At 40.6% G+C, this 25,449-nt stretch overlaps 1 protein-coding gene across 2 annotated transcripts in view; it reads right to left on the reverse strand.

Moving 5' to 3' along the window:
• The window catches only part of abr (ABR activator of RhoGEF and GTPase), a 121,615-nt gene that overhangs the window by 95,016 nt on the left and 1,150 nt on the right, over positions 1 to 25,449 (reverse strand). The window contains exon 1 of one of the 2 annotated variants that reach the window (XM_051399979.1): positions 7,520 to 7,880. The exons of the other annotated variant lie outside the window; for it this stretch is intronic. Coding sequence (XP_051255939.1) covers positions 7,520 to 7,580 — 61 coding nt within the window. The 5' untranslated portion in view covers positions 7,581 to 7,880. Of the gene's footprint in view, positions 1 to 7,519; positions 7,881 to 25,449 lie in introns of those variants that run through there. 2 annotated transcript variants of the gene reach the window in all.

The following is a 25,449-nucleotide window of genomic DNA, read 5'->3' on the forward strand; positions in this document are numbered from 1 at the left end:
TAAGTGAAGGTAAAATAAATGGTTCAAAAACACTGCAATCGTGGCTCCAAAGGAAACTATTGGGAACATGTGTCGATCAGCTAGTACCCCAAATTAGCTCTGGTTCTTGAACCCGTTCTGTTCAGGATTCAACAACAAGAAACAAGAAATAATCTTCTATGATCTTAGAGAGAGGCTAATATATTTTGAGGTGGTATGCGGTGTAAAAAACGTTGGTGAAACGCTGCTTTATAAGTTGTCAGACTCTTCTCGCATATGGATAGCTTGGATACAAAAATTGTTCAGCCCCAGTAATATGTGAGGTCTTTGCTCTAGTTTATTTGCTGTGTGTGAAAATGCCACAACAACATACTCAGATGAGCCAAAAGCTTCATCTATTATTCACCTGGTTGTCATTGACTGACACAGAGGAGAAAACCCCCAGCAGGGATGTGGGCGAGCGAGCAGCTAAGTTAATGCTACGACTTAGCGCCAACTCTCCTTCACTCCTTTCAGCTGGACTCACTCACTTGTAACGGTGAGAAATTAACCATATCCACGTTTTAATGGGGCTGACTCTTCATTACAGCTGCAGTTATTATAAATGTGTATAGCTTTATATGGTAGTTCAGTATCCAGACCTGTAGACCTAAGACATATTGGTTTATTTCAGTTAGAACCCAAGCTGTAGTTATGTATGCATGGTCAGAAAATGTATATTCAAATCAAGACTAATCATGATTACTAATGGAGAGTGAAAGACAGGCAAATGACGATTTATATGTTTCACTAAATGATACAGTTCTAGTCTATCCACACAAATCTGTATGCTGTCCGGTATGAAATTGTTGGCCCATATGTGGCTGTGACAGGTAATTACAGACTTTTCAGTAAACTGATTTGATTGAAATTTCCATTTGTGACTTCCTTTTGGGTGGAGAAAAAAAAAATACCACTAGACACCAGAATTTTACATTGGCAAATAGTGTGCAACTACACAGTTTCAGCTTAGTGATAATGGGGTGTTCTTCTCTATTGCAGCCACAATATGTGGACACAGATGTGTTATTATATAAAGTGTACTATCTTCTGTAGTATAATACAGGAGTAAAGATATCCTTAATGAGGCTGTATCTGTTAATAAAGGTGGGATTGTAGGTCTCTGGATAAGAACATCAGTTAAATTGTTAACTCAACTCAAAGCACTGAGCATTTAGTTCTCCCTCCGCAGCATCACATCACTGTTTCCTGGCTGTTTTGAAGAACATAAAGCTGATTACATAAGCATGAACCCCTTACCAGACCCAATGGGAGGAAGATGCTTGAGCACAAAGCAGAAAAGCATGGCATGGAAGAGGCAGTACAGATGATTGTATTACATAACAACACTGCTTTAGGCTGACTCAGATTCCTTCTCCTGCTCAGTATGTGTGTGAGAGAACAGTCTGTTTCTATAGCTACAGTACAGTGAAAGGGAAGGAACAGCTTCATCTATTGATCAGGATAATGGGGGAGCTTGTACAGAGGGAAGACAATGATCCAAGACTTGACAGCACAGTTCAAATTACACAACAAACAGGTCCGTTCCTGAAAAGCAAAACCTTACTCTGTCTGCACACTTAGCGGACAAACATAGTAACAGTTTTATAGTGACTAATGCTGCAGCAGCAATTAATTGATTGATAATGGTATGATCAAGCATTTACAATCTTACAACCGTAGAGAGAGGTAGTTTGATTCCCGATAATGGTTCGCCCGGGTGTCATGACCGTATGCGAGGAAGACTTCTTGTTGCTGCACTGCCTTACTATATTCAAATCAGTTTTGCTCAGTGACAAAGCTCAGTGCAAAGTGGAATATTTGGCTTGTGTTGCATTGTGTTCTCTGTGGTCAAGCCACAAATGACATGTTTGGAAACACTCTCAGATTCCATTGATCTGGACATGTTTCTGCAGGCACTGAGGGGATAGCCATTGGCTATTCAAACAGAGTGAGACGGAGAGAGAGACTGAGGAGGAGAGATGTGGGTGGTTTGGACAAAATAGATTTTGTAGGGAGTGATAAACGAGACATCCCCTAGTTGTATTAAACTCCCCTACGACACTCTGCTGGGAAACTATCCAGAATCACTTTGCTGTGCCCCTGTTTGCTGAAGCAGGCCATGTGACAGCCAACTAACTACTAACATTAAACACTTAAAGACAGAAGTGGGACTGGATTGCAGTCAGCCAGGAGCAGCTAGCCAGCTCCATCCATCACAGCTGTAGAGGGGAACCAGACCAAACGTTTGACAGCCAGAGAAAGCTATCGCTGTGTGGTGAAATGTGGAGGCCTAACCCAAAAACTGTTAGCATTCATGCCGCATAATATTTTTGTTAATTAGGCTGAAGTCCTAAGCATCACATTAAAACAACTTCTGACTCTGAAAAACCTCTGCTCAGCCAAGGGTGAGTGACGAAGCCAATGGGTCTCATCCTGAAGCAATCAAAGAGAAACTAATTTGTGTTTTTTCACAAGAAGTAATTTCTTTTATGTGTGTCTTGATGGTGATTTAGAAAATGTTTCTCTAACAAAATGATAGGCATTTGTTTGGAAGCATGTTCCCATGACAGGTACGTTATACTTTAGTGTTTATTTCTGGTGGTCACGTTGTCACGTGGTGCATGTTTTTCCAACATCATCTCCAAACAGGATCCACTTTGCTGCCCAAATTTGGATTTGGAGACCTATAAGTCAGCACATACTCCTGTTTTTCTACAGTTTATGATTAGAGTAAACTAGTTGTATGGCACCAGGACAGATAATAGATTACTTCGCCCCAAAAAAACATGTTATTCCATATTACTATTTGAAAAAAAACTGGCAACAGAAAGTAGGGATTACACAGCACATATTAACCCCTTACAACCTGGTGAACGGCCCGCCCTGACTCACACAGCTGTATTTTAGTATGGCTTGCTGGGCTGAACCCAAAGACTCCCCAACACACTGACAGGATGTACAGAAATGAGGATAGATTTATTTTTAATGCTCCCTCAGAGCTGCACACATTCAAGCCTTCCTCACTGTGACTCGGATTAGGGAAAATCGTTTTGACATACGTGCATGCGTGTATGTGCACGTGCCACCTTGGCTCTGCCATGCCAAAAATGCCCATATTTTGGCTCTTACATAACCTAGCTATCCATTGATGTTGCTTTAGCATCACGTGGCACTGAAGCAAGCCAGAGAGGAGTCTGGCTAATTCTCTGAAGGTTACAGCACAGGCTGCCAGAGTCAGAAGTCAGAGTCAGTCTGCCACTCTGATGGCAACAGAACTGCAGTTCATGCACAGGAATTATGGGCTTGGAGGAAAACGTGATCTTGAATAATCACATACGGGAGCTTGAGAACAGCCTTTTTCCTGTTTGATATTCAAAAAATATCTCATGAATAAAAATACGAGCGAACATGACAAAATATTGGTCTAAATTTGGTGCAATTTAGGCACTTTTTCATGAGTGGAACACACAAATGCACAAAGCTGATGTTTTAAATGTACAAAAAAACTGAAGCAACAAAGAAATATGACACACAATACCAGACTAACCGATAAACTGGTTAGAGACAGAAAATGGAGACAATGCACCACCAAAATGCTTCTAAAATCAGATCATGTGTAAAAAAAAAACCTTTTACCCTGCTACCGAATATAATAAAACTAATAGACCTTGTGTGTGTATATGTGACAAACGCACTCAAAAAACATGAACTGCTTAGCTCAGAAAAGAAAAAAAAAGGTAAAAAAGCAAAGGGTGAAAGCGAAAATAAGAGTGTTGTACTGAAGTATTTGTAACGGACACACACATGTACACTCTCTCACACACACACAAAAACACTAATAGCCGCCTGGGAGTCTACCACTTACACTGCTGACTGGACAAATGGGGCAGAGGATGACTGATGAGAGGTCTGGGCCAGTGATTTTGTTTGGGAGTGTGTTTTGTGTACTTACACTAATGTGAGTGCATATTGCTCTGTGCCTTAACTTAAGCTTGAGCAGCTGTTATTTTTTTTTGTCTTTATTTATTCATGCCATTTGTATGCACATGCCTAAATGTGTGTTTGTGACCTTCAAAACTAGTTTGTATACAACAAACAGTGCTATGAGAAGATGTAGCGGAATAGAAAAGCTTGAAAAAAATGTTGCCTTGGTCAGCTGTGGCCTAACAGCAGAGCTGAACACAAAGACTTCGCCCTCTTGGGGGAACAAGGCGGCTGTGGTTTAGAGCTTCCACTCCCACTTTACTCAGGGAGTTAAGGATGTGTGGTCACTGCTTATTGAGCCATTAACACAGTTTCAGCTGCTGAAGAGAAAGGATGCAATTACAGCCTCATGTTTGGTAATCCACTACACTGCACTCAACTACACTTTATATATATATATATATATATATATATATATGGGTGGGACTGGATCGTCACACAGCATTAACAGCCAGGTATGAGTCATCTTCCACAGTTAGGTCTGCTGTGTGCTGATGCGTTATAGCCTGTAAACTGGTGAATGGGCTGTTTCAGGGTCAGTATAGTGGTAGTGAGGGAGTGTGCTTAACAGTAGCCTTCAAAAAGCTCACAAAAGTGGTGTATTTTTATTCCCCTGAGTGGGGGAAGGGGGTAAATTCAGCAGCCCTTGACATACTAGTTTATTTGTTCAATTCAAACACAGAGGCACATAAAGTATAGAATAAAGGATGGTTGGAAAGCAAAAGGATGATGAAATGACAGGTGCATAAAAGGAGGGTGCTCTTTTCCCTCATAATAAAGCCTGGATGGAGCCCGTTGTAATGTTAATAGTCTATCTCCTATTGTACACGTCCATCCTCTCACAGAATTTCAAATGTGTTAAAGCACATTAGGTGTTAACTTATGATGTATTCTGTTTCTGTTCACAGCAAATGCCAGAACCAAAATAGCAATATCAAAATAGTACACACAGACTAAGTATACAGTCCCCAGTGATCAAAATTCATTATCATCTAGTTACACTGACCTAATCCATTTTTTTAAGTGGACTAATTTGCTGAGATAATTCAATGCTATGATGCATTCACAGGTAGTGGGACATAATGGTGTTCAATTAAGAAGGCCAATATTATAAAACATTGCTCCACCTTCAAAACAAAGTAAATAAACCCACTTTAAAAGGAATATCTGGATGTCTTGGGAAACATACTAATTCATTTTCTTGCTGAGAGTTGGATGATCAATACCGCTTTCATGTCTGTACACTGAATATGAAGCTAGAACCAGCAGGTGATTAGGGGGGACCCTCACATCTGTGACCTGCATACAAGGGTCACATGACCAATGGTGTTAGCCAAGCAAGCCCTACCGTTAGTCAGTTAATCTGTTAGCATGTTTGGTGCATGCGGATTGCTCATGCTGATGTTATCTAATAGGGCCAAACAGACTGTGGGTTTGACAAAGATTTTTGCAATGTTCACATTTCTATAGGAACTGAAAATTACGTTTGTCATCAGACTAACTATATTAATTATTTCATGTAATTATGCTAATCATTAATAATCATAATGGATTTTTTAGAAGATTATTTTGTTACAAATCTTTAGTTTGTTTTTCATGATCATTTCATAATTTAAAGTTGCATTGTTGACATCACAATTGTCAAAACTAAATCGAGGTGAAAGAAGAAAAAAAAAGAAACAACACAGGCTGCTTCACAAGCTTAGTCTTTAATTGCTTTAATTTAATTGCAAGCTTTAGTTGTTGAGACTTTGACAAGTGTGTTAAGTGTTTCTTCATTATTTACCTCTTTCTATAGCAGAAGCAGAAAATCTGCTAGCAAGGCTACCACAAACAAAGTCAGTAGGCTGCCTAACCAGAGACAGTAGCGTCCCTCAAGTCTCGCAACTGGGAGCAGGAGGAAATAGCTAACTGGAAGTCACTGCGCATGACGTTTTTACGCTTCAGTTGACATACAGATTAAATAAATGAGATCGATCATTATAATTAGTGAGCTTTAAAAAGGAGCTAGCAGGTGGATTTTGGCTTTTTATTTTTTACTTTCTGACAGCCGCTTTCCGTCTTTTTGCTACGCTAATGATAATGGTGGCTCTATCTTTAGATTTAGAATACGATTATAAGAGTGGTATCAATCTTCTCATCCTCTCAGCAAATAAGCGTATTTCCCAACTAGTCAACTATTTCTTTTAACTTCTTTCTAGTGAAACAGCATTCCCATCAAACTAAATATGTAGCTCAGTTGTCACACCACAACCACAAATATATTTGTCTTGTGATTATTCACTTACATCATACCACAATCAGCAAAAAGATGAGCGCTAAATTATAGAAATAATAATGTATAAGATAATACACTTGTGTTATTATTTGTAATTAACCTATAAAGAGGCAGATGACTGTACAGTGTAATAACATTATAACACTATGTAGCTGCTTTCAGTGTCTTTGTGACAGTCCCCAGACCTCTAACGGCTGCCCACCGAACACACCTCTGACAACATGTTTGTACTTAGGGTTTCTTTCTCTCTTTCTTTAAATTTCTGTATCACCAAAAACTCAAACACCACCAACCCGTCTCCTCTTCCTCTCCCATTCTCTTCCTCTCTGCAGATTAAGGGTTAGGGTTGAGATTATAACAATGGTGACACAGCAGAGCAAATCCCAAAAGGCTGTGTCAGGTGCCCAAAATTCCCAACACACAGCGTCTCAGCAGCAACAACAGAGAATCACAGCTGCGCCTGATGGGATGTGTCTAATCACTGCAAAGTGGTATACACTCACTGCGCTACATTAAAGCATAAAAAAACATTCTGCTCTATGTACATCATCCACATTAAAATATTCCTTTCATAGAAAAAGTTGCATTTGTATAAAGTATATAAAAATAAATAAATCAAGGTCTCGTTAATTTAGGGGGGAAAAAAGCAGAGGGAATTGTTTCTAACTTGTTGTTTCTCATCGTAACCTGAAAGTGCTGCTAACGCCTGATCTGAAAACAGTGCCAAAGTGACCCAGTGTACAGTATGGCATGTCAGACTGTGTCTCTCCAGCACAGCATGAAGAACACAATAAAGAGCAGATTAAAAATTCAACATCAGACAGCTTGTGTCCTCAATAGGTTGGAACATAAAGTTCTACCTCCAGGTTGTAAGCATGACTCACACTCTCCCACACTAGATTTCTCCAGGCTTTCCCTTGCCTCCGTACCTACTAGCCAGCAAAAAGCTCAACAACAGCAGACACGAGTTGTTGCCACTATTGGGGAAGGGAGTGGGGGGGTGGTAGACCGTCTTGTAATGGACAGCCACAGTGATGCACGCTAATTGGAAGTCCAGAGAAAATGCAAAGTCTTCTCTGTGTGCATGTAGCTCTTTTTGTAACACGAACAGGCAGCCAATGAGATGGAGAAGGAGGGGGTGCTGGGTAAAATGGCTAGAGGTAAAGACGAGCGCCAAGATAAATGGGAAGCGATGTGAGGAGAGAGGAGTAAATAGACAGATGGAGGGATACGTACTGCTGTAGAGGGTGTCGATCCAGGACAGCCGGGGCAGGCCACGAGCACTGAGGGGCTCCATCCTCCTTTTCTCTCCCTATCTCAGTTACTCTGCTTCTTTCTTATTTCTTACGTCCTTCTCTGTTGCTGCTTTTCGCGTCGCCTCCTTTCTTTTCCTTATCCTTGAAAAACAGTCTTCATCTCGCAGGAAGAAGCAAAAAGAATCATTTGGAGAAAAAAATAATGTCAAAAGACACCCCGGGGTCCAACAGGCAGACAAGCGAGCCGCAGAAGGAGTGTAAGAGTGAGTGGTGCGTGTGCCTGTGTGTGTATGACAGAGAGAGAGTGAAAACAACAGGCTGGAGACGACCACCGCCGACCGTTGCTAGGGGAAGGGAGAAGCACTCCCTCTCTCCCTTTGGCTTGCTCGCTCACTCCCATCCACCCCTCCTCTCTCTCTCTCTCTCTCTCTCTCTCTCTGTCTCTCTCTCTCTCTCTCGACTCTGCGCGAATGGCTCATCAGCCTCTCTCTCTCTCTCTCTCTCTCTCTCTCTCTGAGCAGAAGCAGGAATTCAGAGATGCATAATGACTGTGTACCAATAAAGCTTGTGTCAATGTGAATTAACTGGCAGATTCTCTGTCTCTCTGCTCTTCTCTCTTTAAGTTCTGTCACTGAATGAATGCCAAATCCAAAGCTACTTTCACTGTCTCTTTTTCTTTCTATGTTTTAAGTAAATAGCTCCTTGTTGTAGCAACTCAACTGCTTTATTTTGCCCTCTTGTAAAAGAGCCTTTTAAAAAAAACAGACTCTTAAGTTTAAATTCTCCATCTCTCTCACTGCTTTTATTCTCTTTCGCTTTGTCTTTATCCACAAGATAACATCCTCTGCCCCATTTGTCCCAATAAAAACAATGTTGCAACAATACCAACAACATAACCAGGCAAAGGCATAGTTGCCTTTGCCTGGTTATGTTGTTGGTGCTAAGATGCATATACATATACATGTATTTGCGTTTTCACGTCTATCCAAATTTTTAAAAACAATGTTACAAGTTGGAAGAAAAATCATTCACCCGGAGCACATTTCCCAGATTCTTTAAAACTTGCTTGACCTCACACAAACTCTTTTTGTGCGTTGTTTCAGGTGCAAGGGGCAGTGTACTAAAAAGCTGTTCTGGTCCAGCTCTGTCCAGACCCTGACATCTGTAAAACATCTCGAGAATGCAATCGCAGCCCACATTTATTTTGATTTCCAAATCAAACTCTATATGTTCAAATTTAAGGAGGAAGGTTTGTATAGCTTTTGGGGGGTTCTTCTTATGTGTGACAGTCGGAAATGCACAACACGATCAGCTCAAGATCACTGCCGCTTGACTGTCACACACAACAATGAGCTGCTGTGTGTGAAACAGAGGCAGTCATTCAGTTAGGAAGTGACTTAGATATTAAAATCCTTTCATAAAATTTGTTTTAATCAATGTTTCCATGTCAACCTCCAACATTTTCTTTATGATATCTGGCAATATCTACGTTAAAACAATGACATGAGTACATTTTTAAACCCTCAATATTCAGAAATTGCGTTACCGCACAACCTTCATCAAGTTAGGAAAGCAAACAAATCACATTTTGTCATTATACAATTAAGAATTTCATAGTCTGCTTTATTGATTTTCAAATTATCTCTCTGTCAGGTTTTAATGGGCACATTAGCTCGTTTGGCACATTAGCTCTCCTGTTGCATCCTGTTCTCGGAGACACAGCTGACAGCATCACCACACAGCGCCCTTTCTTTTCATCAACTATCTCTGTGTTTATGAACGTGTTGATGTGTTACAGAGGAGGGACAGTAAAGATGAGCATCGTGCCAGCGGCAACAAAGCCTGATATGAAACCCTCCCCTCAAACCCTTGGCAGGTCCACTCCTCCCCCCTTCATCCTCCTCTAACCAGCATGGGGGAGGAAAGACGGGAGGGTTGAGAGGCAGAAAAACTTCAATTAGGACACAAAGGCTGACAGGAGAAACCCCCCCTCCCCTCCTGCACCCTGCACAGGCAGAGCACCGGGCCCCGAGCACCACTCTTTGTCTGGCTACAGACCTCTTATGTGCCAGCTGGAGGATACACACACACACACACACACATTCAACAACAGGGCACCCCCAGAGCTCAACTAGCCAGAGGTCATATCTGTGCGTTTGTGTGTCAAGGCATTTGATGTAAGCCTGCATGTGTTAATGTATGTCAGGGTTATTAATGAATATAAATGTGTCATTATGAAGGAGGAAAATCACACTGACATGACAAAACACACACACACACACACACACACACACACACACACACACACACACACACACACACACACACACACACACACACACACACACACACACACACACACACACACACACACACACACACACACACACACACACACACGGGTGGTAATGTATGGGGAAACCCAAGCAGGCAGAGGAGACTAGTGAGTGAGTGTTACTTCATCAAAAATAGATTTATCTACTGTACAGCCTTACACATCCTTTGTCTTAAATCTGGGACAATAGGTTTTTTTCTCTCACACACACACAAACACACAGCTATAGCTCTACTAATGTGTGTGTTTGTATGTGTATGTACCTGTCTTCTTTGGTTTTGAGCTGCCCACCTCCCCCTCCCAAAGGCCTCATCATTCAAGGGGCAGAGCCAAACAAAGAAAACACACACATGCCATGCTCTAACACACACACACACACACACATTCACACACCATATATGCAAACACACCAAGCTGCATGTCTTCCTGGAGCATCACAAACGTACATTTATCAAATATTAATAGACAGTCAAGCTGTGTAGTAAAAAGGGCCATTACTAACTCAACAATCTTTGACACACACATACAGAAAAACACCCAACATGCACAGCCAACCAGGTTGCACAGTTGGTTCAGGTAAGAACAGTTGAAGTGTCTGTCTAGTTGCAGATTTGGGGGGGGGGCAGTCTGGCTCTAATGCAACAACAATGGTTCATTTTCCATAAAGGTCAACATTCAGCGGCAGCCCTCCTCTCTATGAGTGTGTGTGTGTGTGTGTGTGTGTGTGTGTGTGTGTGTGTGTGTGTGTGTGTGTGTGTGTGTGTGCGCGCTGGCATAAAGGCTGGGGCAGGTGGATTAAGTGGATGGATAGGATCTAGACTTCAGGCCATCTTAATTTTAAATGTCTCCATACCGAAATTGGTTTTCCCAGGAAAGCAGGTGCATTGTTTCGGATCACTGTAAGGGCAGGGGGAGTCTGAATACAACTCGTATGGTCTCCTCTTGTGGACTATTGCAGAGAATCCCGTGAGTGTGTGTAACTAGTGTGGGTGTAACACAAAAAGACAATACATCATTACTCAGTACAGCAAGAAATATGGCCGACAACACACAAAAAAAGCCTTAAAAAAATCAATACTTGCCTTTGATCGTACATGTCATCCCACTGTGAGCAACCCATTGTACTGCATGATGCTCAAAGGCATATTTAGATTTCACAAAGTCAAATTTGAGTTAGAGGTCTTCTGCACCAACAACTCCTGCAGGAAATTAGATTATTCACTCTACTGTTTCTACTGAAAAACTGCTTAATAGGCCACCTTAATAAGCTTTCTTTTGAAGGCGTAAATAGGCCTTATTCTATGAATCAAAAAAAAAAAAACAGCTTCTACTTACTACCTGAGGGAGTCAAAACTAAAAGTGGATAAAAACATCATCAATCTACGAACATAACGTACGGGATATTAATCGGATATGGATGGAAATTTACCACCACCATTATAATCATAGCAATGATCACTATTCAGCCTCCATGAACAGACTGTAGATTGATCAGTTTATGCAACTGTTGCAGGCACTTAACTTGGAATTTCAATAGGTAAAGATTTCCTGTCATATAGTCTGGAGGATGAGGGTGGTCATTGCAAGCCAGTCTGAGTGTGTGTGTGTGTGTGTGTGTGTGTGTGTGTGTGTGTGTGTGTGTGTGTGTGTGTGTGTGTGCGTGTGCGCGTGTGTGTGTAATTAGGTAGCGTAGCAGCCCACCAGCCAATCAAAGTGCCACCCACCATTCTCAACACCCCTCCATCCTCTCTCTTCTGCCCAGATACCCCTGCCCCACCCCACTCAACCAACCCCACCCACATCTACCCATTTTACTCATCTCTAACATTTCGACCCCAACCCCTAGCCTGGGGTATGACTAGGGGGGGAGTGGGTCTGTTGATAGCACTAATTTTCCAGTCACCACCCCACTCTATCTCTCGGGGCAGCATCCACAGAGGGGTGGCAGTATGTGTGTATGTGTCTGGAGCCACTCTGCCCCCATCGTTCCTCCTGTGCTTGGCACTGGAACACTAACTGGTAGATGAGAATTAAGTAAACTGGAAATGTTAAAAGCTTGATCTGCACCTTTTAAACAACCTGCTCCTGCAACCCTCCCACCCACCCAGCCACTTTAAAATGTTTTCCAGCACTACTGGTTTGAGAGTGTATGTATGTGAGAGTCAGAGGGGTTGGGGACTGCACACACAGGAAGTACACAGCTGTATTTCCATATGAGTGGCTTCAAAAAAAGCTTAATGAAGCGCTGGAGCGAAACATAATTCAGAGGTTTACAAATTATTTAGGCTAAATAAAACTAGTCTTGGCAAAAAGAGGGGATGAAATCAAATAAATACTGGAAAGACAAATTAATATTTACTATTTATTTTGTGACTGCTATACATTTCTTTGAGTCAAATTACATTTTTCTTTCAAAATATTTTACAATTTATAACAAACAAGACAATGAGTCTACTATCACGTAGTCTAAGTCGGTACAGCTGGGGCTGAGAGGAATGTCATTCATTTTGTAGATATTTCATCATAATGTTTTAAACTTAAACTTTAAACTTTTAATTCTACTGTTAACCTCATGATGGCACTCTAAAAAAGTTAAAGGATAACCAAAGTTATTAAAATCCTGGTGGCCATAGCAATACATCCAGTTGAGATATTTCAGTGTTTCAGTATTATCTATAAAGCCATGCTACTAGTACTGCTAAAAACAACTGATATAAATATGAAAATAATTCTACTGTACCTGCACTAGCTGGCACTGAAACCTGACTCAACTAAAATGAAAACATGTATACAACTAATGCCATGTCTGTGGCTGGTGCAAAAGATCACAGCTTACTATACCAAACATATATATAGTTATACTTCCTTTCCAACAATGGATCATGAATGTGTCATCACTTGAGCACTCAGCCCTGTGTGAGGAACTCTCTACACCTTGGAGATGGATGATATTCTCTAGTTGTTTTTCAGACCCATCCCTTTGTTTCGGGGGGTTGGGGGAGCTAGCAGCGGGGGCGAGCAATGAGTATGCATTATTAAAAAGCCTAGACTGCACTAGTGATGAATGTATGCTTGTTAAATGGGAATGCCTCAAATCATCTGGGACATATTTATTTTATTGTTTGTTATTGCCTGCTATATTCTTTTTTTTCCTTTTTCTTTTCTTTTTTTTAAAGTGAAATGGTGTGATAAGCCCTAAGGGTTTTGTTTCTTATCTCAACTGCACAAATAAGTCTTTTGTCTGTCCTCTGTGTTCGTCATAATCACTGTATTTTTTCTCCATCAATTCTAGGTAGTATCAGTGTGAGAACACACTAGGAGTCATTCATCCAACAATTACTTCTTTGATTCTCCCATTTATTCTCCCTCTACTCCTATGTGGGTTATTAGGTTATAAGAATATTTTTTACACCACTTTATTCACCAATTATTAACACTTCTCAACAACAACTGAGCTTTCACCATTAAGCTATTCTATCTGAGTGACAAAGCAGAAGAAAACCATGAGAGCTTGTGCTCCACAGCATGTGCTCTGGCAGGCAAGATCTCCTCTCACCTCATTTGCCCTGGATCTCCCCCTTAACTCCTTCACCATACAATTATGTGGAACGGCCCTGTCTAGCCGACCACTGTGACACACGGTATCAGTGCGTGTCAGCTGTTTCTATATTAAACCAGCCACTGACTTATGATAAGATGGAGCTCCCTTAAATATAATCCTGTGCCGGTTTGTGTCAAGGAGAAAGACAGAATAGGGGACAAAGAGATCGAGGAAAGTGCGTATGTGTGTGTGTATGAATGCGAGAGAGAGTATTCATCCTGTGCCAGCTGAATTCACTTTGATCTATTGAGGTCAATGTGGAAATCATCTGAATCGTGCTGTGATTGGACAGACACCAGATAAGGAGAACTGCCCCTACACACAGACACAGAGAGAGAAAAAGAGAGAGAGAGAGCGGGAGATAGAGGAACTAAACTAATGAGCACAAAGGCACCTTGTGTGAATCTATTTGACAAATTGATTTCTGATATGACTGATTTAGTCACATGCCTGACTACAAACTGCAAAGCCATCATCAGGTTACAGAGTCAAATACACACACACACACACACACACACACACACATGCACACACACACACACACACGCACACACACACACACACACACACGTGCGCACACACACACACACAGACTCACACCATTAATAGGGTGGGCAAGGAGTACGGCAAAGGTACTGATGTCTAAATAAAGGACTACTGCACTCTAGTGTTTAGTTTCTGTCAACACAAGTTCGGGGGCTCAGGTAAAGATCTTCAGTGTGTCTGGAAGACAGAAATATTAAACAGCTGTAAGATAAATAGGTGAGTCAGGATAAGAAGAACTTGACATCCAGTAGTCATTATTAGGGGAAAATAGTATTTGTGAGACTATTAGTCCAGCAAATTTTCCAGTAGAGATGCAACCACAGACTGGATGTATTATGGATGATTTTGTATTCCACAGTAATAAAGGTTTACCAACTTCTCGAAACACTGCGATAAATTCTTGAGTGACCGTGTAAGTGCTTTGAATTTTTTTGCTTGATAAGTAGACCAACACTGACTCAGCCACTTCTTGCAACAAAAGGGGAACAGCATATCTGTGTAAGACCGACAAACAAGCTGCATTTCCAATATTGTAACCATTAGTCTATTGTCATTCTGTGGACAGCCCATTAATTGTTGAGGTTAAGGAAGAACTGTAGTCATATCCCTTAATAGTAATACTAATAAATATATAAATTATATTAATATATATATTAAAAAAGTCCTAACCTAAAAAAATGCTGAATACTACATTTCCCACTCATTAGCATCTTCTTTAAGATCTCCCCTGCCTCCTAAATTCCCACTTCTTCAAACCCCAAACCTCCTGTTTGTAACACGGATTTCTTGTCAAATCTAGGTCTCACACCCAAATTAAGATTCAGATGACATCACTATGATCATCAGGGTATTTTTCTTACTTCACATAGCTCCTCCAGAGCCACAGAGGTCATTGTAGAACTGTGTTCATAGGCTGAGTGGTATTCTTCATGACAAGCAAACTAAACTTAATGTGTAAAATCGGTAGTGTCCCATCAATGCAGCCACATTTTTCAGCCAGTTACCTAAACTCAATAAACACACACACACTGAAGCCGGTGCTGCTGCTCTACTAACGTGTTGCTCGCCCTACTCTTCCTGCATAGACATGCACAAATATAATGAAAATTAAAATGGGCCAAAGATTCACCCAAGGGTACAGAATTACACTATTGCGAGCACTTAAATCATTGCCTCACAGTCCCAACACTTAATTGAACATTTGAAAAACACAGAAACACTGCAGAATGAAATCAAAACATAGCAAAACTGTCATTGTTACAGACATCCACATGAGGGTGCTGTGTCCATCTCCCTAACATCCCATAATCCCATTGGATCCTCTGGAGTTAGGGTGAGCTCTCACTAGCATTAAGTCACACAAGCGTTTGAGCATTCAGGACCAGTCACTTGTTTTTCTTTGGGGTAACTTTTATTGACCTGGGCGCAGTGGTCAACAGTCTTCAACTCCCTGAGGTTTCACAAGATAATGCTCAAAGGCTCAAAGTCGAAAAGGAAATTCAAGAAATTAAAGCTTAAAATGAGTTCCTATTCTGATTATTGGTGGAAACAAAAGGCTCCATGAACCCAGCTACTGACAAAATGTGGCACAGGTGAGTGAGCCTGTAGAGGGATTGGTTGGACTGTTGGCATACCTCCCGAGTCAGGTTAACTGTGTCATCAGGTGAGGATGCAGCGCACACACTCACTGACACATGAGAGGGACACTCACTACAAAACAGGGAGTGAAAGGTGCATTGTGGAGACGTAAGCAGCAGATCTCTCCATTCATCCAGATCGGCCTCTTTTCAGTTTGTTAAGAACCAGAGAGCTCCGTTGAAAAGTACCTCGGCATCACAGTCATTTGTCACACATTTTGTCACCATCTTTACGGTTCTGCTCAAAGAGGAAACAAAAAACCCCCAACTTACTTCTTTGCTGAAATACACCTTCACATTATGGATTTTATCACTGATGTCATTAAGTGTCTTGAGAACATTTCACACTCTGGTTCCTGGCCCCAACCAAGAGGACACATTAACGTCACTTTTTCACACGTCACCACCCACCTCACCACAACTTGTAGCAGAAGAAATCAACAGGTGTCTGCTATGAATGTGTCACCAAGAAAGAAAAGGTAGAAGCCATCAGAATCAATAATGATCCATTAAACCCTCTATATACCAAACACAAATATAATGTATCCAATAAAATGAACCAATGTTTGGGAAAGTTGCAGAATAAGTGTGGCCTCAAATCCAATCCTGAGAGCAAACAGCACTGTGCTGCAGTTCATTTGCCAAGACCTTGAGGCTAGAAAGCAATCACGATGAACAGCGTCTGGTCCTACAGGGAGTCCCTCGATACTGTGCAAACAGTTTGAACTCAATGGAAGCAAGACACAACTTTCTACTGGAGTGATCTTCCTCTAAGTATAATGTTATACTTTTAACCCTAGACCTAAAGGCTCATTGTATCTAGTGTTTCCACACAATGACACTCAATACCCACATCAGGGGCTCATGTGACCTGAAACTCAAACACTTCTTTCCTTTCTCTTACACGGACATTGACTTATTCAGGTAAGCAGCAAGCAAGCTTTCCCATCCTGATTCTCTTAGGACAGAATAAACCATTATTAACTGTTATTATTAACTGTTATAGAGTTACATTGTGGCCTAAGTAGAGAACCAAGAGGTTTCTATTATACCATCCACGAAACACTTGAATTCATCTGTTTATTTATCTATCTGGTTCTATTTCCACCTAGCAATAAGAGGAAGTGAAAGTGAAGATAATAACAATAGCACACTGGGACAAAGAACTGAGACTGACTTCATGATTTTTTTGAACAGGTGTTACAATAGTGCAATATACATAAGTGAGGACCAATGTTTCATTAATCCCCTGGTGTGCAGTTGATACCAAAAATAGCTTCTTGAGAAGGACACAGGAGGCTGGCAAGAAATTATGTCTTGTAGCGCTGAGAGAGAATAACCTCGTGTTCAGGGCAAAAAGAGAGTCCAATCGTGGCAACACCTCCTACTGTGACAGCTATGAAAGCTAAAAGTCTGTGCCAAGTCTCCTTAATAGAATTGATGGTCCGTGGCAGTCCATGAAAACATTTTTTCTCTGGTCTGAACATGGCTGCCATCTGACACGGTAACACTGCCACAATGAGAACTTCACACACCAGCAGGGAGAACAACACGAGGCCGACATTCAGGGACAGAACAAGACCAAGACTGCCATTGCAACGTGTTTGCTGGACATTTAGTACACTATCTCCCTAATAGCTTGAGATTTTGTTTGGGTGCGATGCACTCGTGTGTGCTTTATGCTATCATTTACTTAATCTGGCCTTTAAACCACTTAAGCCCCTTCACAAATAAGCAACAGACAAAACCAAATCTGTGGTTTGCCCTCACTTCTTTTTGTTACACTAGACTTTCTCAGCGCTGGGGGTAATTAGTTATCAAATGAAATATGTGAACAGGGAACAAGTGTTGTTATGTTTTCTGTCCTAACCAACCAGTCAGAGTCAGCAGATGTTGCACCACTGGTGTATTCTACAACTCGCCATCTATTGCATTCAGCTTCCAACAAGTTACTGACCTACACATAAAAACTATGACAAAAACTATATGGCAGGAACCTAGTCTGCACACACTGAGATTTACCGTTCAGAATTCTTGCTGTTTCTGATGTATAACAAGCTCTGACAACTTTACTGTAAAACTGTTACTGTTAGCATTAATTACTATTTAATTACATAGCTCTCACTCCTGGTTAATTCTAAGCTAAATTAGAATCATCTTTTCAAAACAAAGGCATGATGCTACATGGTTGATGCTTAAACTAAGGCATGAATGAAACATTAGTAACATACGTCAAATTTCTTTTAGTGCATTGTCTTTATTTAGATTTGAGATTAAATTTGACCTTTGTATACGCAATGTAGATAAAGCCCAGCGTTTTTCCCAAGTTTCACAGCCACTGCAGTCTCTCCTACACATTTGGAACGGGAGGGTGAGGCGAGGGCATTGCAATTGTCAACTACTCACTTCTCTTAACAGAAAATAGCAGAAAATATAAGAGAAATTTAAGAGAATGTTGCTGCATGGGGCCCATTGTCTTTTTTTAATTTTTGGAATATTGAACTCTTTGACTTTTCTGGGAATACATGCAGGAACATTTAAGAACTGAAACCATCCACCTCAATAGTTTTGAGGGTGCACGATCAAATGGTTGTATGCTAACCCCCCTCCAGGCAAAGTGGGAGTAGCTGCAAAATCATTGGGGAGTAGTGAACTGGCCGTGCACACCCACTGACAGTGTGTTAGAGAAGAATGTAGGGCTCATGTGTGGGCCCATTTGCAACACACACACACACACACACACACACACACACACACACACACACACACACACACACACACACACACACACACACACACACACACACACACACACACACACACACACAGAGCTGAGTTTCTTACCACACACCATACTGGGGTCTCCATGGCAGCCATAGTAGTCAGCCAATCAGAAGTGACCTGGTGTTTTCTGTGATTTCAGACTAAGAGGAAGTTTTTCTAAATGTCAGCAATACAAAATGACTTGAACTGTTTGTGTATGTCTGCATGCAAGTTGCAAACTTTAGCTAACTGTAACTTGTTTTTTACATATTTTTTACATATTATCCTGGTAGCTAGTGTGTTTATACTTATTTTCTGTTCATCTACAACAACAGTGAGATAAATGTACTGACACTACTTTCATTGAGACACACATGCAGTTTGCTCATTTAGCAGCGCTGTATGAATCGGTTAACTGACAGGAAAACCACCACTCTCAGCCACCCCTATTGAACTGAGAGAATTTCACATCAAGAATGCGTTTCTGTTTCCTATACTTCTGTATTCTCCTGTGTAAAATCCTAGCTCTGAGCCATAATCTGAAGTAAACGTGAGATAGCTGGCTCAGTTTGTTTGTTTGTTTGTTTATCAGATGGGTTGGCTCAGGGCAAGAGAGGGTGGGAGAGTGGTAATTCAACCCAGCCCTGTCTCAAGGGAGATGGGAACAGTAGAAGGGGCTTTTGTTGGTTGATGGAGGGTACAGCTTTGTGTCTAGATGACCACAACCTCTGGCAGCCTTTAATGTGAAAACCTCCCTAGCATAGCCATGACTTTAATCACAAACCCCTGAGAGGCTCCACGCCTTTCTTGGTTGTAGGAGTAGATGCACACATACAAAAGGGTGTGTGTGCCAATGTCCCTTTTCTTTTAAAAATGTCACATCATCGGATGAATGCATATGACACCATGGATCTGGACTGCCACCTCGACCGCTTTGATTTCTCATCACAGTCTAAGCAGTTAATGATTGTGGCTGCTGACGTCAGCAGACTACAAGAGCATCACAGGGTTTCATGTGAGGTGACAGTAACTACGCTGAGTGGTATCTGAACCCCAGATTGCACTGAGGGAAATCCTGCTATTATGAAAAAAGTTACGACACTTCTGTTAAAGTCACCAGGTCCAGTTAAACGGATTACAATAGATTGCTATGACAAATAGTCACAAGTGATTTCAAGAAAACAGAGAATACGGATGTGTACTGTGTGAAACAGATCCTGACCTTTTTGTTTGAGTGCATGTGTCTGAGCACCAGGAAATACTAAAGTGCTCTTATTTGCAGTGCAAGTCCTAGCCTTGCATTTCACACCTCAGATATAGAACTACGGTCAAGGCTTCAGCACATATATAAAGATTCAACTCCTGCATCCACCTTCTGAACAGGCGATGATGCTGCAAAACCCACACCTCCTCCTCTATCACAGAGACATCCCGTCTGCCTGCACAACCACTGCGACACATTCATCACCAAGGTAACACAGGGACAAGTCAGTCCATAAATAGTATTTCAGTATTGAGAATTTAAAGCCATGAGTTCTTTGACTGCCTACACTTTAGAAGAAAGATTTGAAGAATGTGAAAAATTGTCCCCATTACTGTTCCACAGGAGGTTATGTGCATAGATGTTAAAGAGGAATGGTTGTCAGATAATATTCAATACTTACATACTTGCAACCTATTATTTTCATTATTGAGTAATCTTCTGTCTAATCTTTTCTTGAGTAAGCGTGAAATGTAAAAAAAGAAATCACATTTTCTCAGAGCCCCAGGTGACATCTTAAAAATGCTTTTTCCAATCAGCGGTCCTTTACCTGAAGATATTTCATCTAAAGTCAATCACTAATCAGTTAGTTTGTTCCAGTACTAGATTAATATCCTCTGAAAAATATTAACAATGTTATAAAACCTGTGTTTTCCCTTTATGTTTATGTGCTACCATAAAGAGGCAAACAAGCAGCTGACATACCAGAGGCCATATGTCTGCCTGAGCTCTACAGCGGTGTTGCCTAGGCGATAACTCAGATAGGCTTTGGGAGTTTTGCGAGAGTTTTATCCTGGTTTGTGGTTTGTGGGGATTTTTGCCTACATTCTTAGAAGATAGTCGCAGTAAAACACTGTAGTAACTTGAGTTGTCTAACTGTCCAGTAATAATACAAACCAGTAGTGCGTAGGCCTCTGAGCCTTAAAACTTCATTCACAGGTTTATGAGAAAAGCACAGACAAATAAAGTTGTCTGCGTTGCCATTTACACCACAGACTGTTAAAATGGAAACAATATGACATGCTCATAGTTCCCTGCTGCATATGCAATTCAGGACGGGCCTGGACAAGCCCTGCTTATCTGAGGAAAGGAAGACCCAACCCAGGGAAAAGAAGAAATATGTGTGTCATATTCACCAACCACTCTCTAGTAGAGGGACAAGAACAGGTTTGTTCTCCAGTTTTCTGAGCATGTTGGCTGAAGTAGCTAGTCATCAATGCCAACCATGCACCAACCTTATTATAAATAATGAGCGTGTTCTTCTTACTCTGTTATGCCTACAATGCACAGAGACATTGCTTATTAGCAGCAAGTTTTATTCATTACATTACAGCAGTAATTCGCAGTGCCAAAAAGCACTACTGTAGAAACCTTTAAATTGTTTGGGAAAATAATTTCTAAATATCATAATTCCTGTGAATATAATGTGGTGAGTGGTGATCTAACTTTGAATCAACTAGGAAATTATGAATGAAATTCTATTTCTCTTCAGTTTTGACACCAAAAATGTATTTACATTTACACTTTTGGTCCAATAGCACTACCCAAATACAGCCCATACTGTACACAGCAGTGCTAACATTAAACATGTTAATAATTACTTTATCAGACAGGCTTTGTTTGTGTCAATTACACAGAATACAGCTACACATTTGAACCTTGTTTTCGCACAAAAAGTTTGGTTTTATTCTTGGCTGGCTATTTTCTATGCTACCAAATGCTTGACAGAGAAGTGTGTTATAGGTAAGAGGAACAGGAAACTGTCCTCTGATCCATCCGACCTTAGAAACAACAGCTCTGGCTGTTGTCTATTGACCCAGTGAACTTAAAATAAATTGTTACATTTCCTGTGCCAGCTGAAAGTTTATCACCAATTAAACGGTGAGTCATGCACTTTATTGTCCGCAGAAATATAAACATACACGAAGATCAGAGCTGTTGTGGGCTGAAAATGAACAAGGAATTACACTTTCTCCCTCATTCCACTTGGGCTCAATAAAAAAATAGATATTTCTTCATTAAAATGCTTTAAATAGTTAGAAAGTTAGAATGCTGAAAACTGTCCATCACTCCTCATACTGAGGATTACTCCAGGTTTAGAAAAACACTGTTCACTGCTGTGTGAATCAGAGGTGAATCAGGAACCATACAGAGAGGCCAGACCTATGGCCTCAGACACACATGACCTGATGGATGACCTGTTGCCAGCAAATGCACGTTACACAAAGGACTCAGGATGAGCAAGACCCCTGTCATGAGCCCACTGCTGGTGTGTGAAAGTAAAAGAGGACTGCATCCCATAATGTCAAGTGACTGAGGGCCAGCCAACTACTGTTACTTCAATTAAACAACTTGACCTCACGGCCAAGCGGCCAGAGGTCCCCGAAAATGCCTTCCCACAGCACGACACACCGTCCATTGTCTTTCAGCCACAATTACTGATTATCCCGGTTGTCGGAGCAAAACATCAATATCCTGTTGGAAAACAAAGATGAAATAGATTAAGAGTCTTACAGTAAACGCTCATCCTTACCGACTCACAGGTTTATGGGAAAATACCTCCCCCATGGAAGAGAAACAATGCATGGGGATCGGAAAACCCTCCAAGTGTTTGCTTTTTCTAGGTTCATCCAAGCTTGTATCCGAGACACGAGACCAGCTATTGAGACCTAATACACTTTCACATTGATTTATGTCCAACAATTATCATTCAGAGCCATATCCCACACATTCATGTCTCCTGGATAAGTAGAAGAGTTTAACAGAATCATGTCTTTAAATGTTCTCCCCTCAAAAATGGCATATATACGATTTTCCACTTTTGCTTAAAATGATATATTATACAGAGGCTGAGTGCCTTCCTCAGACAATTTCACACAAGGAAAACACTTTAGTGTCACTATTCATTGCACTGGTGCCTGGTTGTTACTGAGAGGAAGCACTGGACCTGAAAGGACCATCCTGATACCTACTAATACTTCTATATTTTGGGATTCTCATCTCAAATACTAAAGCCAGTCATTTACCCAAATCCTTTAATGGCATTCAGACCACTTAATAACTAGTAAATCACTCAGGTTATCATTAAATGCCATCAACATGCCACAAATGAAACCATGAGTTAACAGTTAGTACTAAACCACCCATAATCCTCAAATATTAACAGGCATAACAGACTGGAGCACAAAGATTTGTCATAGAAAATGTTTGTCTACTCAAAAAGCCTTCCTCAATCTATTCTCATTTTCAGGTTAGTCACTGACTCTTGACTCATGACATGCAGACAATCTCAGTCAATATTGCCACACTTTCTTGAGGAAGTCCCAAAGTAATGCCACAGCATTTGTGTGAATCCTACTTCCTGGATTAGCCTTCATTCTATTACTTTAACTCTAGACTTTTAACTGGATTCCTTCTTCTCCAGGGCTGTGAAGTTCATAGATCTCAGGTCCCAACCCAATGTCTTATAAAACCATGACTAGATACAAATCATTATTGGTGAGAGCGTATCAATGTGAGTATTCCAGGAACTGACACCTTGAAGAAATAGTTTTTACACGCCTGAGGGTAAGAAAGGTTAAGAGGTACTAAGATGGATGATTTAATATTCCATAGCTCTGTTTTTACCAAATCTTACTGACTACTTATCACTAAGAACAACAAACAACAGTTCCGACTCTTCAAATGTTTATTTACTTTTTCTAGTAAAGGTCATTAAAAAAACCTCACAAACATACTTTGACTTTCCATTATCAGCCATTCCCATTTATCTGTCTTGATAGTTATCGTGCATCCCTAGAAATATGCTTTGCTATGTTGCCAAGAGTTGGATGAGAAGATTGATACCACTCTCATGTCTGTATAGTAAATATAAAGCTACAGTCAGGATACAGTTAGCTTAGCAAAAAGCCTGGCAACTGGGGGAAACAGCTAGCCTAGCTCTGTCCAAAGGTAACAAAATCCACCTACCAATACCTCTAAAGATCACTAATTAACATGCAATATATTGTTTGTTTAACCAAAAAACTGAACTGTAAAAATGAATTGCAATGTTATTGGGAATAATGTGCCAGACTATTTCTTGGCCAGGAACAGTAACCTCTTATGACAAGACTCAAGAAAATTATGTCACGCAGGTAATAAAAGAGTCCCACACACAACCCTTCAGAAACTATAGCCATAATACTTGTATTACATACTGTTTAAACAAATAGGTGAGCTTTAGAGGTGTTGGTATGTAGATATTGTTACCTTTTGACAGAGCCAGTCTAGCTCCCAGTCTTTAGTCAGTGCCAAATTGTTCATTTAAGCCACCTTGTAGCCTAAAGCCTGTCAGTGAGCTTTATACAAACAAAGTCACATTCACTGACTAAAATTAAATAAATTGAACCTGTGTCAGATTATCAGACGTGTGTGTTACAGCGGTGAAATTCTAAATGTACATTGTTGGCTCTGTTGTTAATGTTGCAGGAACCCTTATACAAAGATTAAATGTCCTCCAAAAGGCATAAAATGCAGCAGTAAGATGGTAATAGGGATACAACAATTATCAATATCAATTCATCAATATTTCAAACTATCTACATAAAATTCATTTACTTTTGTACAGCACATTCTTTGGTGCTAGTTTCACAGTTGTGTATGTGTATATGTGGTGCTTCACCTACTGCTGAACTCACAGGACATGACACCTAGAACCTCCTATCTGACACCATATCAGGAGAGTAAGAGGGGATGAAAGCCTTTGAACCTGATTATTAGTCATGCTAACAAATGTAACCGGGACCACATTTTAAAACATATGAAGGTCTGTGTTAAATAGTTTTTTTACTGCTTCAGTTTCCTTATAGGTCCCAACCTCAACTACACTGCAGCTGCTTTCAGGCTGATACAACACCGCCACTCAGTTACAATTGAGACATCTGTCCCTAAAGGTCAGACCCCAGTTCCAATAGGTCAGGCTTCTAGATAGACTACTTAATGTAGACTACTTCACACAAGGAAACAACTTTACACACTAATGCAACTGCACGAGTCATCTTTTAACTCACTGTACCAAAGCACATACACACAGAATACCATAGGCACAGTCTGAGGTAAACCACTAATCTACATTGTTAAAAAAAACAATGTGATGCTGGGGCAGAGGTTTACACAGGAAACAACTTCTTCATCAATTGCTTAGTTGTCCTGTTTAGCTCCTGCATTAAAGAAAGTGTATGTTGCAAGCAGACTGTGGTAATATGCACAAGTTCATTGAAGTCAGGTCTGATATCTACAAATCCACTCAGGGCATTTAGTTTACTTTAAGTCTGGTCCTGAGCCAAACTTGGGCAGGGTCTCTTTTGTTTCATGATGTCCGTTCCAACTGGAGGAGCTGGCTAGTCACGGCATGAGGAAACAATAGCCAGAAATAAATACATCACATAACACCGTTGATCAATTATAAGCAAGTGTTTACTGTAGGACAGTGAATGAGGCTGTGCTAAAATATTGACCTGCTGTGTGAACACTGAGGTGATCAGATGCAATGCTTGCATTGATTGATAAAAACCATTTTGTTTATTAAATTATGCTTTATTTTCTTCAACTTATATATTGATAGATTTTTCAGTTCCCTTATGTCTTTCCCTTTGATGTACTCTAGATGTCTTTAGTTCCCTAATGAAAGAGCCCTGACCACACTTAGTGCTTACCTCATCCCTTTCTGGCATTTTCCTTCACAGTTCTTTTGTGTTCTGTCATGTTGTGTCATCTTATTTTATCT

Source organism: Dicentrarchus labrax, unplaced genomic scaffold (genome assembly GCF_905237075.1).
Source record: "Dicentrarchus labrax unplaced genomic scaffold, dlabrax2021, whole genome shotgun sequence".
In the NCBI taxonomy this organism is placed as follows: domain Eukaryota; kingdom Metazoa; phylum Chordata; class Actinopteri; family Moronidae; genus Dicentrarchus; species Dicentrarchus labrax.